The 19,206-nt window shown below is 35.8% G+C and overlaps 1 protein-coding gene across 2 annotated transcripts in view; it reads left to right on the top strand.

Annotated features, from left to right (window-relative positions):
* The first annotated feature begins 1,613 nt into the window (after nucleotides 1–1,613).
* The window catches only part of LOC127938674 (NHS-like protein 1), an 87,607-nt gene continuing 70,014 nt past the window's right edge, over nucleotides 1,614–19,206 (top strand). The window contains exon 1 of one of the 2 annotated variants that reach the window (XM_052535460.1): nucleotides 1,614–2,171. In XM_052535460.1, the coding sequence (XP_052391420.1) occupies nucleotides 1,850–2,171 (322 nt within the window). In that variant the 5' untranslated portion in view covers nucleotides 1,614–1,849. The remainder of the gene's footprint in view (nucleotides 2,172–19,206) is intronic. The other variant, XM_052535463.1, reaches the window with a different exon arrangement.

Raw genomic sequence — 19,206 nt, forward strand, 5'->3', positions numbered from 1 at the left:
CTGATTCTTTTAGGATACCTTTCTAGTCATGTGCATGTTTTACATACTCAGACGATGGCTTACATTAAACATTCAATAATTCTTGAGAAATGGGATAAAACATGTTCTACACCTTATTTCATTAACCTATTTTAAATAGCATCTAGTCTCACACTGTTCTATATAGATAACATTTATTTTTGTTTAACCAGATCCGTACCATATCCATTACACACTGCTGGATTTGTGTATTTTTATAATAATTATTTGACATTTATTTAGAATTTTATTTTTTTGTTGTGCTCTTGGCCACAATTGACAGATAGACCTACAGGAAAGAATAACACATTTAGTGAATTAAATACATGCATGCATTTAAGAAGCAATAAGTTGCACACCAATTAAGTCAACATTTAAAAAAATCCTTAAGAATTTTGTCCCAGTACTCATCAATAAGTGCATTTAATGATGTTCATTACTGAATCTGCATGTACAAACAAAGAGGCTAGTATAATGGCAGCTTGGATCAGTTTGTGACTTATCAGTGTAGTCCTGTCAGCCACAGGTCATGTTTTCCCTATGCAAAGAAAGTTTCAGAAGGCTCAAGGTAAACAGGAAAATGAGTATTATCACTCACATCCCGAAATGTTGTCTCAGCTGGTTCCATTGCCACAAAAAAACAATAGTCCACATTTCCTTAACACTTCAGCAGAACACTCACACAAAAAACCTATCTGATCCTTCCTGGCACTCTGGTTTTTAAGAGAATAATACAATTGTAGCCACAAGATGGAGCTATAGCGTAGATACGAAACACAAGCTTTTGTTCTTTACACAAGCAAAAGAGATATTTATTCAATTATTCAGATGGTTATTCAATGGCCTTTCATTTGTTTATTTAATTTTATTTCATTTTTATATAGACAGGATCGACGCCAATAGATTAAATAATTAATGTTTAATTTTGTTTTTCCAAAAGTTTAAAGAACTAATTTACAACTGTAAATAAACTACTTAATAATTAATAAACTACTATACAATTGAACTGTACTTTTGGAGTACTGTAAATGTTAAATTATATAAATTGTCTGTTTACATCTTGATTTTATTTAAACTTATTTAAACTTATTTTTAAGTCATACCAAACGTATTTATTACTGTGTTTAAACACTTTATATATGAACTATGACTTTCATTTTTTTCATGTATTGTATTTATTTATTATTTTTGGGGGGGAAATGGTTGAAATGATTTTTTGTCTTATGTAATATTTAGAATTAATTTAGTTTAGTGTACTTTGTAAGACTGTCTACATTTTTTGAATAAAATATGACATCCTTTTGAATAAAATATAAAATAAACATTGTATTTTAAATATAAATACTAATAAAAAGAAACATCAATCACTATTAATTAAATGCAGATTAAGTGTTTACATTGTTTAAGGAACATTCAAACAAAATACATGAAAATGCAATAAAGAGCCTCGAATTCCGCGAGAACCACAGTAACTTATCCATCCCGGGTTTTCCACGCAGCAGTCGCTAAATGCAGGTAAACTCTCCCTCCCTCAGCGCTGTGGATTCGTCAATCCAGTTCCAGTTCCTACAGGTGGTTGGGAGGCCTTTCCGTGTTTTCCATATACTCTGACTTCACGCTTTCTTTCGACTCCCTACGTTGCGTTCAACTCATGTTCCCCGATGCTCCCGAACACCAGCAGCAACGTCCTGGTCCGCTTCTGCATCTTTCAAAAATTATGGCGGAACATTTTGTAAACAGACCTTCTTCACACGGCAACTTCTGGGATACATCGTTCGGATTTTCAACCGCCTAAACCGAATGTCCATTTTAAATTTAAACAAGATTTAAAATGCCATTCCCCGAGAGAACCGTTGAGCCTCAGCTGGTGAGCCGGTTGAGAGGGAGGGATGGCTCCGAGAAGAGCTTCACGACACCGGACGGTCGCAGAGTTCGCAAACAAGTTCTGTTCTCCTCTTTGGAAGAAGTTTGTTGCCATACGCTCACCGGCATCCTACATCAACTGTCCGATCTATCGCTGCATGCCAGTGACATATTCCTGGGACTTGAGACTCAGGCTGTGTTGGTCACGCAGAGGACATCAAGGATTCAAGTGCGTTTGGAGAGATTACAGCTCACCGTGCCCAAGTTTGATCCCAAAACGATTAAAATACGTAAGTTTAGAGACCCAGTCTTGTATTTGTTGTCTACTTTAACGTTTAATACTTTTATGAGCAAGTCAGTAACAAACATATAGCAGATGATCAGTTAAAAATGAACAAACCTTGATCCTCATTATATACACTATGTCAGTATTAAGGATTTGTTGAGCATTGTCGCAAAGTAATTTACGTTGGTTAATGACTTATTGATGAAAGTGTCATGCGATTATTGATTCTAAAAACATATATGTAATAACAGCACAGCAAATTTAATGCTAGATGTAAGTTTGAAAGGCTGCAATCGAAAAGAACTATGGATTGGGTCCGTAAGACAAAAGGCGGGTGTGAATGTTATGGGACAAGCACATGTTGTTGTGTTGGTGTAATAATTTAAGGTGAAGAGAATGCATTTTCCCTTAAGGGCCGAAGTTCTGCCAAACATGATAGATCTACTTTAACGTACCATCTGCGCCCACCTATACCCCATACAGCAGAAACGCCCACATACACCCTCAACAGCAGAAACCCCTTTTATATATATATATATATATATATATATATATATATATATATATATATATATATATATATATATGCACTATAAGTGTGTGTGTGTGTGTTTTAAATAAATATACTTTTATTCATCAAGGATGCATTAAGTTACTCAAAAGTTATAGTAAGGACACTCATAACTGTGTTACAAAATACTTATATATCAAAAACTTTGTTCTGCTGAAATTTCTATTTATCAAAGTATCCTGAAAAAGTATTAATATTTAAAAAAAAAAGCAGAACAGCAGTTTTTAACATTGATGATGATGATAATAAGAAATGTGCCTTGAGCACCAAATCAGCTTATTAGATTGATTTCTGAAGGATCATGTGACACCGAAGACAAGAGCATTAATGCAGAAAATTCAGCTTTGACATCACAGGAATAAATAGCATTTTAAAATATATAAAAATGTTATTTTAAATTATATCATTTTTTTTCAAAATATAGCTGTTTTTACTGCATCAAATAAATTCAGCCTTGGTAAGCATAAGAGTCTTCTACAAAAACATAAATCCTTCCAAGCCCAAACCTTGAATGGAAGGGGATATTCATAGAGAAGTGCAGTAAACATGAGCAAACTGAACAATTAAGATTTTTTTTTCCTTTGTTTTTTTTTTTTTTTTTTTACTATTTTGCTGTTATACAACAACTTTCATACAAGTTATACAATTGGTTTTATGCAGCAAATTTAAATCAAAACTAAATATGGAGTAACTTAGATTATAGGCTATATTTCTGAAATGGCCACTGAAAATGGTTCCAAAATAAGCCATCGGCCTAAAAACAGAGCATGATAGTGGAGTGAACACAAATTCCCCTCTGCTCATAATGTTGCAAGGGAACACATAACAAAAAGCTCATTGGTAAGACATACCCCACTTGAAAGCATTTAAACTCCCTGCCTGCTTCCACTTTGCATCACTTACATACTGATACAAATTGTAAAACTTGTATATTGTCATATATTCAGCAGGCTTTAGAACATTTGTATAATGTAAACTGGTGTTACCATGCACACTATTACGTCATAAAGTGGCGCATTCCACAAGCTGTTGCTTTGGAAGACTGGTTTCAATATAAGCTATTATAAGACTAAATTAATACAATGACCTCTTATATGTTAAAAGATCAAGATAATTTTTATTTGTCAGTTCATGACCCTTTTAAGTAGTGGTCGACCAATATTATTATTTTTTTTGACAGCCGATGCCAGGATCTTGGAAAGTAGTGGGGCCGATAGCCGATATAATGCTGATATTATAATTGATTTGAATTAATATTTAAAAAAATTTAAATAATTTGAAAAATGTATTAAAAAGTAAATGTGTAAAATAAACATACTTCAGATGACAAATTATTTTTTCACTTATATATATATATATATATATATATGAACAGCTACATGAACAGCTCTCTCTCCACCTTCAATACCACGACTTAGGTGCCCTTGAGCAAGGCATCGAACCCCCAACTGCTCCCCGGGCGCCGCAGCATAAATGGCTGCCCACTGCTCCGGGTGTGTGCTCACAGTGTGTGTGTGTGTGTGTTCACTGCTCTGTGTGTGTGCATTTCGGATGGGTTAAATGCAGAGCACAAATTCTGAGTATGGGTCACCATACTTGGCTGAATGTCACTTCACTTCACTTCACTTCACTTCACTTCACTTCACTTCACTTCACTATATATATATGTTTTTTATGTATATAATATTTAATAAAAATATAATTAAAAAGGAAATAAACACTGTAACCAACAAGGCACTCAGTATTCTGGGAATTTTGTGTGCATTGGGAATCACATTTTTTCAAATAAGCAAGGGTAACCCTCACTTTACATAAAGCACACAGTGACAATTACATGAATATGACAGTGGGCAAATGCATAAAGTGCAGCATAATTTGAAATCACGAGTTTAAAGCATTCAGTTCACACGGACTGACCGTCACACAGAGAACACGCGATCATCCTGGATATTAATACACACTTTACAAGATCTAACAGCTGGATTCGACTGAGTTGGCAAGGTTTGTGAAATTAAATGTTCATTAGCCTTTCAAAGATTTGTTAAAATTATTTTAAAAATGAATATTTGTTTAATGCTGATGGCAAACGAGAAAATATTATAATGTTTGCCTTTCTATTATAATAATATAAAAACAATCATTATAATAATTTCTGTATATATATATATATATATATATATATATATATATATATATATATATATATATATATATATTCCTTTGTTTAACCATTCTATCTGATTATAAGACTTTGATCTGTATGAGACATAACTGTTAACAATGTCAGTAAACAAGAGTCAAGAGTGTGAGCTGTGTGCACTCAGGCAATGCCTTTCTCAACACCATCAAAATAAAAGTCCTGCCTCAAACATATCGGCCAAGCAAAAAATTATCGCTTTTTCGATATATCGGTCGACCACTACTTTTAAGTGATACTGTGAATGCTGCTAATGGCATGTGTCACCAGTGAAGGTGAATAAAGTTTCCCATAAGGAGAGCCATTATTTGAATGTCCTGCCCTTAAGATAATACCATGTAACAATAGACAGGATGTATGACGTAAGGCAGTCTCATTCCAATCTTAAACACTTTACAATTTGGTGAATTGTTTGTGATTTTGTATGAATGCTTACAAACTCATTCTTACATTTTTTAAAGGGGTGGTGCACTGGTTTATTTCTAGGCTTGGTTTTGTTATAGGGATGCAGTCTAACATCTGTTAATGCTTTGTTTTAATATATATATATATCACAATTTTTTTTAACCTTAAGTCTCATAAACACATTTCATTACACCAAATACACAAAATAATGTTATTTTAAGCAACATCATATGACCCCTTCACAGGGGAAGCACCTGATGATGAATCAAACTGGAGATCTTAAGTTCCTTAATTTTATCCAGACTGCACATAATTTTACATTACAAAACGTACATGATCGTGTGTTGTTTACATTTTTAAATTGTTTTCTTTTTTTGTTTACATTTTTAATTTATAATTATGACAATAATACTGTAGGTTAATAAGTGTGTATACTATTAGTATTTTAATAGGCACTTTTATAAAAAGCAATTTGCAAGACAGTATTTATAATAACAGTCACAGGCTTATTGAGCATAAAAGCACAATGCTGAAAGCTAACCTATAACCTTCAATTACCAGCCCAAATTGTCTAAACTACTTGACCACATCAAGTCAGTTCAATGATAGTTTGGCTCACAACATGATTATAAACTTATTTGGAAGATGCAACACATTATTTTATTACAGTAGCAATGGCAGTTTTCACAGCACAAACACACATACAATCTCCTTCTGAGCTGTGGAATTACTGTCTTCTGTAGATATTTTTAGTATGCGTGTGTCTGCTCCACTCATATGTTGGTCTGAAAGGATGGAGTTGATCACACAAACAATAGTGCTCTAGTTTGCTTTCTTACAGTTTATCAGTAAGTAAATGATCACACCAGTGTGTTTAGAGATCAGGCGATTGCAATGTTCTCTGATTGTGTATGTTTACACTACAGACCTCAGAGGTCTAATTAGGACTCATTTAGCAGTGGTTGTTATCATTGTCTGGTTGCAATGTCAGTGTGTGTGTGTGCGCACATTTATATAAACAGTTAAAGTGAGCATTTTTGTTGGTTAAGTGATAAAAATAATCACAGCTTAGGGGGGATAATTCCTTGTTTTTCCCATGATCAGGAAAACTTTTTTTTTTACTTCTCCTGCTTGAATTTGCTCTCTTTGTTTGGTGTGTTTTGAATGCATGGACTCAGAAGGGATTTCTGGGTCCAAGTCCAACCCAAATCCAAAGCCAGATCCAGGGAAAATCGTCACCTTTGACCATCTGGGGCACTTGGCAGAGGAAAACAACAAACTATTCTTTCATTCCCTAACAACCAGACCTCAGCCCCTGATGTATACAGGAATGGCTGGTTTCACACACACACACACACACATAAATGTTCAGCACTGGTGGGCCAAACTTTTCCCAAAAGCCTGGTCAGCAGACCACCAAATGAACTGATTCCTATTATACTTCATTATACATTATGTTTGCCATGATACTTTAGTTTCTTTCTGATCTGCATGAATTCATAGACTTTCCCTGAAACTAATGGTGGTAATAAGTAGAAGAAAGATTTATTGGCTCTGTTTTTCTGCAGTATTTATGTTTTGTTTTGAGCCAAATGTTTATTAGGTTTTGAATTATTCATGACTATATTTTAGTCACATCTTCTTTTTAGGGATTGCAATACATCAATATCATTTAGAAGCTTGTTTCCTACATGAAATGAAAAAAATAAATAAAATGAAATTGTGACTTTTTATCTCACAATTCAGACCATTTTATTTTTCTCACAGTTCTGAATTTATATTTCACAATTCTGTATTCTGTTTTCTTGCAGAGTTGATAGTTGTTAACTGCCAATTGGAAGTTTAAAATTTAATTTGGCGATGAAAAGTCTAAATTATGAGATATAATTGTGAGGGGAAAAGTATGAATTGTGAGAAGAAAAATTGCAATCAAGTTACCTTTTTAAATTTGGCCAAAACTTAATTGTAATAATTTTAAGATATAAACTCAGAATTGAAAGATGTAAATTCAAAATTGTGAGAAATCTGAGTTTCATATTTCACAATTCTGACTTAATTTCACCCAGAATGGTAAGAAAAAGGTCTGAATTGTTAGATAAAAAATTTCACCCTAAAAAAAGAAAGGTTATCCCATGTGGGAAATGGGCTTTGATAATATCACATTGGATATTGGCACGTAATATTACAGGTGGCTGTCAGTATTGGATATTTAATTGTGCTCCTCATTTTTACTTTTTGATTATCTGTTCTATCATCTAATGCTCACTTAAAGTTCATTTTTAAAATGCTAATAATTTAATAACTGTTAAATGTACAATTTAGCAAACTCAAACTTAATATCCATTTTTCATACCGTATATTATAATATGGTGCCTAAATTCACTTGTAGCATGTTTGCTATGTAAGATTTTAGTTCTTGTTGTTTTATTTTAAAATTATGTAGACCAAATAATTTAGAAATGTTTGACAATATTTGACAATTGAGGTCATAAAATGAAATAATTCTATCAATATTACAGAATTTTTAAATCAATGCATCAAAATCTTTTCTTGTTGTTGTTGTTTTTCGAGCTTGAGATTTAGGAAAAAGTCCAGAAAGAATAATTATAGTAGTATAGCAGTCAGACAGTGAACTTAAACCTGCAAAGCTTGTAAATTTAAAAATGTTTTAGTTGCATTCTTCCTTTGCTCATCCTTTTGTAACTGGAAATCTACCCGTATAAGTGCTGGGGTTTTAAGCTTGCAAAAGCCATGAGGATTAAAGTCAGATAACGTCAGGCCTGGACATGTGAAAGTATGATTGAGTCTTTCTGCTAAATGGGACATTTTTCCCAGCATGAGGCCCTCTCACATGTGTATGAGTGGTCTTAGGAAAGGGCATTAGTGTCATGATGGTATTTACAACACTGATGACACATCTAGATGTTTTTGTTTTTTGATGATGATGCCTGGCTGATACAGCATCTTAGTGCACTAAGCCAATGTGTGCAAACAGCCATAGAGCAAATCCTTCTACATTGCTTTATTACAGGGTTCGTACATGGTGCTTAAAGGGATAGTGCCCCCCAAAAATTGTATGTTTATCGGCTTACACCCAGGGCATCCAAGATGTAGGTGACTTTGTTTCTTCAGTTGAACACAAACTGAGATTTTTAAGTCAAACCATTGCAGTCTATCACTCTTATAATGTAAGTGGATTGTAATCACAGCTAAAACATACAATAAAACAAAAAAAAACATACACAAACAAAACCAAATGAAACCCTGTGGCTTGTGACGATACATTGATGTGTAAAGACACAAAACATTCGGTCTGTGCAAGAAACTGAACAGTATTTATATAATTGTTTACCTGTAATGCACTGCAATGCCTGACTGTCTGAACAGTACTGAGCACGCCCTCGCCACAGATGGCAACTCACAGCAGGCTGTGTCAAGGACGCAGTAGGGGTTAGCAGAAAAACATATTTTTTTTTTGTTTTTGTTTTTATTTGGGGGGGGGGGGGGGTCGGTGAACTATCCCTTAAAAAAGCTTGAAGTACTTGAATTTTACTTTTTCAAATTGAAGACCTGGAAAACCCTTGGAAATTGCCATATTTACTGTATAAAAAGGTACTTGAAAAGTACTTAAATTTTTTTTAAAGGTAGTATATATGAAATTAGGCATCGGCCAATGTGTTTGACATGGGACTTTTATTTTGACGGTGCTGAGAACAGCAGCGCCTGAGCACACCGTCGTTGTTAACAGTTCTGTCTCATATGGATAGAAGTCTGTCTTATAATCAGATAGAATGGTTATACAGAGGAATTAATGTATACAGAAAGTATTATAATGATTGCTTTTATATTATTAGTAATAGAAAGGCAAACATTATAGATCTTTCACGTTTGCTGTCAGCACTAAGCAAATATGCATTTATATAATTTAAACTAACTTTGAATGACTAATGAAAATTTTATTTCACAAACCTTGCAATCTTAGTCAAATCCAGCTGTTAGATCTTGTGAAGTGTGCATTTTTATCCAGCATGATCATGTGTTCTCTGTTACGGTCGGTACTTTAAATTTGTGATTTCAAATTATGCTGCGCTTTATGCATTTGCCCACTGTCATATTCATGACATTTTTATTGTGTGCTGTATGTAAAATGAGTGTTACCCTTGCTTTATTTGAAGAATTTGATTCCCAATGCACACAAACTTCCCAGAATACTGAGTGCCATGTTGGTTACAGTGTTTACTTCCTTTTTATTTATATTTTTATAAAATATTAATGTATTTGTTCTGAAGTGTAAGTATGTTTATTTTTTAATACATTGTCAAATGATTTCACATTTCTTAAATATTAATAATAATAATAAAAAAAAAAATTATATATACGCTTTATATTGGCTATTAATCCCGCTGCTTTCCTAGATATCGGCAGTCAAAAACTAGAACACAAGAAATCTCACGATATTACTCCTGGAGGTGAAAAGCTGTCTCGCGATATCAGTAAAAAGTTGATTTTGTGGTCTATGAGATAGCTCATAAGAAGCTTTTACTCTTCAGGTCATTCATTAAAAAATCACTTTGAATAAGGAAAGCTTTAACTTTGCCATAGTATTATTTCAAGTTGCCACAGCCATTGCATGCTTTGCATGTGCTGCAGTTTATTGGTACCATTTTGTTTTAGTAGTTTATTTATTCGAATTTCAAAGATATTAATGATATTGTGATCTCTGATTTTGGTTCTTGAAAACAAAAAAAGTAGTGCTTGAAAAGACCTTGAAAGTCCTGGAATTTCATTTTGCAGTTTCTGTAAGAACCCTGTTATTAGTTCATGCCATTCCCCACCCAGCACTCCAAAAATGTACCTCTGTTCAGGCACAGCTAGTATAGCATGTCCAGAGGGCAAGGTATGGTGCAGAGAACTGAATTCAAATGAGTTACCCGAATTCCAAAAGGGTGAAAAAAAAGCCTGACAATAAGATACTGAGGTAGTTTTTGCTAGAACTTGGCTCCAAAGTAAATGCTGGATCCAAAATGACCGTTTTGTTGGGGGGTGAATTGAAAATCTTTACTGGACATTAATCATTTTACTTGTGATGCACATTATTGATTGTTGTAGAAAGTTAATGACTTTTGTGAATGTAACTATATATTGCTGTTTATCTCTTTTTATTTATTATACTTTGCAGTCACGGTAATGTCCCGTTATTACATATTACATATGTTTTTTTTGGGGAAAAAAACATTGGTAATCATGAGAGTGGTGACTCTAGGCTCAGTTGATCTCTGATGAAGTTAAGAAGGAGGAAACTGTTGGAGGACTATGTCAATTGTTTTGTGTGTGTGTGCTCTTGTTTTTGTGACATATCTGGACACAACTCTGTATAATGACATGGGTATGACACCGGTATTACAAGTAGAGGGTGACTTATGAGGACATAACCCATGTCCCCATTTTTCAAAACGCTTATAAACCATACAGAATGAGTTTTTTTTTTTTTTTTTTTGAGAAAGTAAAAATGCACAAAGTTTCCTGTGAGGGTTAGGGTTAGGTGTAGGGTTGGTGTAGGGCCATGGAATATACAGTTTGTACAGTATAAAAACCATTACGCCTATGTGATGTCCCCACTTTTCACAAAAACAAACGTGTGTGTGTGTGTTTGTGTGTGTGTGTGTGTCTGTGTCTGTGTGTGTGTTTTAACCAAATGCCAAATGTTGTGATTAACCTGAGGGGAAATTATTGAGCCAAAGTTGCATGATCCTACCTGTAATTGTTTTGTTGTGATCTGTTAAGGTTCTCTTAAGGTGTGTACTGTTATAATGTTTTGGTGTCTGAGAGAATACTGCATGTTTTCCCTCAGTTAGATGAAGTCACGTTCAGCCTTCTGGACATCTGGAGGTTTAGTAATATGGATTAAAGATGGGGGAAAGATTTTTTCACAATCGCGCACATGGAGGAGTGAAGCTGCAAAAAGAACAGAATAAGTTGAGTAAGATGGATGAAAGATGTGGTTATGTAACAGGTTTTGAGGGACTGACATACTGTCAGTCTTTAATCTTTGATGTTCTGCCATCTGGACAATGATCCCTGGTTTAGAGGCTAGTTGATGGTTTGCTACTCTGCTTAAACTCTTAGTGACACACACTAACAAATGATAAGTATTTTTCTAAGTTATGTCATCCAACATCTCAGAAGTGTAATCGGTCAGCATTCCTGTATATGACTGAAACACAAAATCCATTGAACAATTAGTTTTCTGTATCTGCTTTTCAACGTCCTTTATTCATACTTTTGTTCTGCAGTTGGAAGCTCTCTTGATGTTCCTGCCTTTCATATATTGGCTGGTCCAGATGTGTGCATCCATTCTGTGTTTTGTTTGTTGAGCCCTTGATGTTCCTCTTGATCTTGTGCGCTCAGATCTCACCAGCCTCTTCTGTTCGAGTATGACCTGATCCATCTCATCTGGTCTTGACTGACCTTTTATCCTCTTATGAAGCCTTTATATGGCCGATGATGTATTGTATGCCATGTTTATGGAGTTCAGTGTATTTTATGGAGTTTATTTCCTATCCTAAAGCCAACTGGATTACTTGTGGCATTACCATGCTATGAGGACCCTTTGACTATGTTAAATCCTTGGTTATGGGGATTTACGGGCACTATGGCATTCCAGTTGCATGAAGAAGCCATGAGCTTTTCATGTCAAAACTACAATTGCTCGTGACTTTCCAAATAGGACTGTTGCTTCATGGTTCACATAGCTTTGATCCTCCAGTTTGTCTCAGTGGCCGGTCCAGATAGGATCTGAGATGACGTGTGTTTGCTTTGTGCTTTCACCAGCCCACGTGCCCAGGCTCTGTCTGTAGGCTCAGGTTTGTTTTTCCATCTGTGGAGCCCTGGGGCAGGGAAGAGGGCTGCTGTGTCCCGTAACACGTTCATGATGAGGGCGATGAAAGCTGTGTTGTCCTTGTGCTCAGGCCTAATCCAATAGCCATTGTGTTTTCAGAGCTATCTCACTGCATAATGCAATGGATCAAACAACCCATGTGTTTGCACACACATAGATGTTGGCGTGTGCTGACACATTCATGAATATGGGGGCTCAGGGAAGGTAAACAATTGGAAAGATGCCAGTTTTGGGTTTGCGAAAAGTCATTTGTTCTCATTATAATCAACTGTATGATAGTCAACTGTATGATAAAGAATGAATGGACAGTTGGATAGAGTGTGATTTCATGATGTAACTTCAATGGCAAGACATTTGGAGAGTATGGAAGTGCTGGATTTAAGGCAGGAATCCTCAAATCTGGCCTGTGAGATCAACTTTCCTCTAGTTTAGATCTAAACCTAATTAAACACACCTGAACTTGCTAGTCAATGTGTTCAGGATTATTAGAAAATCACAGCTGTGTAAACAACTTCTTAACTATTTGAAAATCTAATTAAAAAGACTACCTGGGGGAAATATTGAGGCAAAGTTGCATAACCATACCTCTTATTTTGTGGTTTTATAATAAACTGTGAGAACTGTATCTTTTCCAGTAACATAATCACATGATAGTAAGCTTTAGAATGATCAGGAATCTGTTTCCCATGCAGTGATATTAATCTGTCATGATAGTGGCACTAAAATGGTTTGTGACAGAGGATCAGTATAATGGTAGAAAATAATGTGTTGTTGCAAATATATGAGTACACACATATAGCCTTCTGTATTTGTTTGTGCAAAACAGAACATATTGAAATAATATAAAATTGTGATCTATACGCTGTTAAAAAAATACACTTGTAAAGAAAAAATCACTGTAAATTATAAGATAATATTTGCCTTTATTCTGAAGTTTGTACATTTAACAGTATCCTGTACTTTAAAATTGCCACAAATGTCCCCTTAGATCTGTTACAAATTTTCACCATATTTACTAAAGAGACTTCCCATTAACCAATTTTTGCCATTTTTACAACATTTTAATGTAAAATGTATATATTATTTTCTTTTTCCTCAAGTGTAGGCTGGTAAGCAATGGAAAATGTCAAATTAATATCAAATATATTTTTAATAATAACCAAAAATTCAATTAATTAATTTAATAATGAATCTCTTCTCAGCTCAATGCATTGCTCCTTTTTTCAATTTATCTAACATGCTTTTTAGTAGTCCTTGTCTAGTAATCAGAACTGATTGGAAGGGTCATGGGAATTCACTGGTCAAATAGCTGTGGGAAACGAGACTTTTTCTGCTGGTCAGACACTGTCATGGTCAGCCTTTCAGATATCTGGACATTAATCCGCTTCAAGTTACCCATTACTGGCCAAGTGTAAGACAAAGAACGAAATGTAGTTCACACAGAAACGTGCCTATAATTACATATAAAGAGTGACAATGGCAGCCAGTTCCTAGTAAAAATAAATAATAAATAACTAAAGCAATAAATGCAGTGATAAACATGAATCAGTGCAACATACAGAGAAAAATTAATGTGCTGCAATTTATGATATATCTTGCAACTCAGTACAAATAAACAATTGTTTTATTGCAAGCTTCACAGTAGTTCAGTTGGACTGTATCTTGTCGTTGGGTTCATGACTGGAAATATAAAATTTAATTAAATGTATGCATTTAGCAGACGCTTTTATCCAAAGCGACTTACAGTGCATTCAGGCTATCATTTTTTTTTTTTTTTTACCTATCATATATTTTTTTATACTTCATATCTTGATCCTCTTCCCCTCTTTGAGACTCTTTTACTTCTCAGTTGTGCTACTTCAGTGACAGAAGCTTTCCACATTAGTCTTAATCATGTCAGAATGAGGCCTGTTGGGCTGTTTTTGGATTGGGATCAAAAACACCCTCCCTTTTGTTTGAGGTCAAAGGTGCTCTTCTCAGAGGGACAGCCCGTGTGAAAGGACTGATCATTAGCGTTCCTCCCAGATTGGAGAGCCTATCCCATGGGCTGTTAGCTGGAGGAATAGGTTCAGGAGTGGAAGTGCTTAGGTTGAGTATGGGTTGTGTTTGTGCTGGTTTAATGCTCTATAGTGTTTTCACCCCTGTGAATGTTGTTTGTACATGAACCTCAAAGTGGCCACATGAGAAATGATGTTGGGCATGGCATGGTACACCCAGCCACCACATAAACACACACATTACTCAGTCATAGAGTACACATATACAGTATAGTGCACTAGAGATTCAGCACAATACAGTTGTTTCCTATACAGCAGGTGTCAGCAATATTCTTGACACAAGGTGCTCTTTCTTTCTTTCTTTCTTTCTTCCTTTTTATAGGGTTTTTTATAAGATTCTTTTTAATGTTTTTTTTTTTTTTTCAGTATATTTTAAAATGTACTGTATTTTTTAGGACTGAAAGTATGCAGTATAATTACAGTATAATTAACATTTATTATTAAATAAAGAATTTTCTATAATCAAGGCCAGTCACAGCTCATTCTTATAAAATGATGTATAAAACGTATAAAACAACGTATAAAATGATGACAGAGTCTATAGGTTTGAAGCAGAGCCTGTCTATCTCTCGTTGTCTGTCCGTCTCCATTTGCGTGGGTAAGTGATGCTCTTCAGCAGGTGAGCTTGGCTCCTCTCACCAAACATAAAGCTCATTGTGTCTGAACGTCTATGTGTTTAAGTTATAGCTTGTGGGCTGCTGTCGTCACTCAGTAAAAATAAACATGGATTTTCCAGCCCCATCTGTCACTCAGTCTCTCCCTCCAACCCCTCTCTCCGTTCCTTGTCACTTCTAAAAACCTTCTCCCCATCTCGCTCCTTCTCTCGTGTCCTCTCTGAACTCTCTTATTCGTCTTAATTTTCTCGTTCACTCGTCACATGACTTGGATAACATAGTTTGAGGGAGTGTGTGTTCATATGTCTGTGTGTGGTGTGTAGTTGAGTTAGGGCCCCACTGTGTCCGGGCTCTACAAAGAAAATGCCACACAGACTCCAGGACGTTTTATTCACCGTGAAATGCTCTTACAACAGTAATGCTTTGCAACTACACAAAGTGACCAGTTCACCAGAGAGCAGTTCAACAGTTCAAATTCATATTTTAAATGGCTTTTCCTATTTGAGATGTCACATCCGTAACATTTAACAAGGTCTGATTAACTGCCTTTCTTCTGCAGAACATAAACAAAACAAAAAACCCTACCCAACTGGATGATCCAGTCAGTTTAACTAAAAAACCGGAACAGTTTTATTTGTGAACTATTCATTGAGACTGTTTTTGTGACATAAACAAGTATGAGTAATTCATGAAAAGATCTGGCTCAAAAGACTCATTCATAAACTAATGATTCATTGATTCTTTAAAATAGTTCACAGCTACTCTGCCCAGGAACTCTTATGTACTCTCAAGCAAGGGCTGACAATTTAAATTTCACTCTGTTTTTCACATGTAACTATTGTATGGCTTAAGTAGACTTTTGAAGACTTATAATGATCAAGTCACATTTATGATAATGTGATGGTGTTTAGTGTCACTCCAAAGCTTGAGAGCCTCAGTCTTCATTCACTTTCATTATATTGAAATTATAGGCCAAAATTATTATTTTTTGTCTGTTCCAAAGAAGAAAGTATAGGTTTGGAAAAAACAATGTTGTGTAATTAACTGGAGGACTTTTGGATGAACTCTTCAAAAAAGTGACAATATGCCATTAACACTTGAACAGTTGTCTGGAAGCAAATGGAGGAAGCATCATTGAGTGTAGACTTTTTTTATGGAGTGTGTATGTGTTTGTTAGAGTGTTAGAGTCATTTCAGCTCTCTCTTTGATTCCCACTGTGAAACAACACAATAGTCACAGCAGTCTACACATTTATTCACTTTCATATTTATGTGCATAATCAAAACACAGGAAAACACAAACACAAGATGACCATCACCAAGCAATAGGGAAAAGCCTTTATCTTTACTTTTGGGCAGTCGTGGCCTAATGGTTAGAGAGTTGGACTTGTAATCCTGAGGTCGCGGGTTGGAGTCTTTATACCGGCAGGCATTGTAAGTGTGGGGAGTGAATGACTAACACTCTCTTCCAACCTTAGAACCACATCTGAGGTGAGACCCTTAAGCAAGTCATCAAACCCCCAACTATCCTGGGCAACACAGCAAAAATGGTTGCCTAGGTGTGTGTGCACTTGGATGGGATAAATGCAGAGCACAAATTCTGACCATACTTGGCCACACATCACTTTCACTTTTTTTTACTTTTTATTTTTCCACACTCAACATGCATATACACACTGAATACAAATACACTAGTTGCCCAGCCCACCCACAACTATGCTGACATAAATGTACCACAGTTCACCAACAAAGTCACTTTCGAACCGAAGGATGTTTTCCAGGAAGCACTGGCAATGGGGAAACACTTTACCACACAGGCAATAAAATGATATTAAAATAAAACACCTTTTCACACACACTTAGCCACAAGATCCCTGTTACACACCTCGACCCCTCTGAACAAACACGCTTTGTGTTGAAAAGTGTGCGTGTGTGGTCAAATCTGTTTTAGATTTATGCTTTTTTAGCATATTTCCACTGACCATTGCTGGAGAGCTTGCACTTTTCCTCCACACTTGGTTTAATCCTGTGGGATGAGAAAGAGCTAAAAATACAGAAGAATGTTTTTTTTTCCTGTTATATCCACTCTCCTGCTTGTATTTGTATGACTTTAGGTCAGTGTGTCTGTAGTGCAACAGCTGTGTGTTTGCACCTTATTGATGGTACTTTTTGTTACCACCATAGCAAAGAGAAAAGGACTAGACTAGTCTTCTGATGTGCTTTGACCAATAGCTCAGTTATGCATGTCATGTGTACTTCATTCATACAAACGTTCAGCTGCAGGGCAAATCTCAAACTGATCCATCTTCATCTGCTTCCCCAAACATAAAGGGGTTTGTTCATTTCCCTCACTGACTGAAAAGATCATGTTTGCTGCTGTTTGAGACTGATTACCAGACAGCAGTGGAATGCACTGATGCACTCCTCAGTACTTCAGTAGACAGAACAGACCTCATCCGTCCTCATAAAACACTGTTGTCTCTGTAGCACAACATCTCATCCTGTAGAGAGATGGACCTCTGACATTCACACACTCATGGAAAATCCCTCACAAACGCACTTCCTCTGCGGATGAGCTCGGATACTATGAAAAATGACCAGGACAAAAAAGCATCAAGTTACTTTGCTTTGTGGTTAGTTTCTCTGGCCTCAGGTTTTATTTGCGTCTCCACTCATGTGACACTGAGCAATAAATAAATACAGATATATATATTTTAAGCATATACTAAAAAGTATCAGAATATTTTAACTACCGTACGTTGCCCATCCGCAATGCATGCCTTGAATCGGGGGTTGTTGACAGCCATTTTTATTCAACTTCCGAAATCAATAACTTTATTTATGAAAAGTCAAACCCATTTCAAATAGCAGTATCACTATTGAATTCACTCAAGGTTTAGCTTAGTATGTATGTGATTCATGGTTCATAATCTTACCACACACACAGTGTAAAGTCTGTCATGTCTAGTGTATCATTAGGAAACAAGAGACTTAGGAAATCCGGACACTTCACAGGAAACATTAGATCTGCTGTTTCTGTATCCTCTGATACAATTCAGCACTCAGGCAGATCTGAGAACAACAGTTGAGGGTGTATCATGCACCTTCCAATGAATCAGGACACATTTAATCCACATGCAAACACCACCAGGGAGTGTTTCAGACGTTGGGAGAAGGATTCGATCAGTGTTTGCTGTTGCAGCCCTGAGCAGGAGTTCAGGTTCTCTGGGTGGGGCTCTTGTTTTGCTTTGAATTGGTACTAGTCTCGTCTTTCACCTGTTTAATCGCTTTAGGATTCCTCCTGAGCTCCTGTGTCTATGTGTGGAATTTTGCCCTGGGAACTTTAGAAATCTTGTAGGCCTACGTTGAGTGTGTGTGAAGTGTGTATGGAACTTTCAGTGTTGGGAAAGCTACTTATCAAGAAAAACTCACTTAACAAGTTAACACACTGCTTATAATCCTTGCATCCAAATATATATTATTTTATACTATATATATAGCAGTATGTAAAAACAGTATGTGAGCTGAGCATATCTGAATCTATAGTTTAATGAAACAGTAGAATTTGTGAATGGCAGTTAAGTGATGCAACTGATGCCGAAGGTGGGTCACATGACAAAAACAAGATTGCAAATGTAGTACATCCCAATCTCATTCAGACTGCAGGTTTGGAATGACATGAGGGTGAGTAAATGATGGCAGAATTTCCATTGCTACCGTGCCCTTTTAAAAGCTCTACAACTTTTATACAATTACTCCTCAAATCTGATAAAACAATAAAAATCTCAATTATTAGTCGATAAATACCTTTTAACTTTGATCTCCCCTGAAAACCCAATCTCCATCTCTCCTTTTCCTCCCTCTGTGTCTGCTCTTTTCTTCATCTTTTATTCACACTTCTCTATTGAGTGGATAAACATCAAATAAACATCACCGTAGCCGCTCTAAGGCTAGTATCTAGCCTGGCCCCAGTTAGCCTGCTTCAGCCCCTCTCTTTCTCTATTTCCTCTGGGATCACAGTAGTGTCTGAAGCTGGAGAGTTGGGGGATGAGTGGGGATAATCAGCCCATGAAGGGTTGCGGTTTCTGGGAGATCATTGGTCTGCTGGGATCCCTAGTCTGGAGCTTCTGAAGTCTTTGTCTTCTTCTGACAGGGAGATAATTTTACAGCTTTTTAAATGGGCATCAGTGGAGTAGAATGCGAAAACATATTAACTAATATGCTTTTCATTTAGGCTCAAATGAAATTTTTAGAAAGATGTATTTTTGCAACAACTGTGTCTATTATTCCTCACAGCC

This window comes from Carassius gibelio, chromosome A20 (assembly GCF_023724105.1).
Source record: "Carassius gibelio isolate Cgi1373 ecotype wild population from Czech Republic chromosome A20, carGib1.2-hapl.c, whole genome shotgun sequence".
NCBI classification, from domain to species: Eukaryota; Metazoa; Chordata; class Actinopteri; order Cypriniformes; family Cyprinidae; genus Carassius; species Carassius gibelio.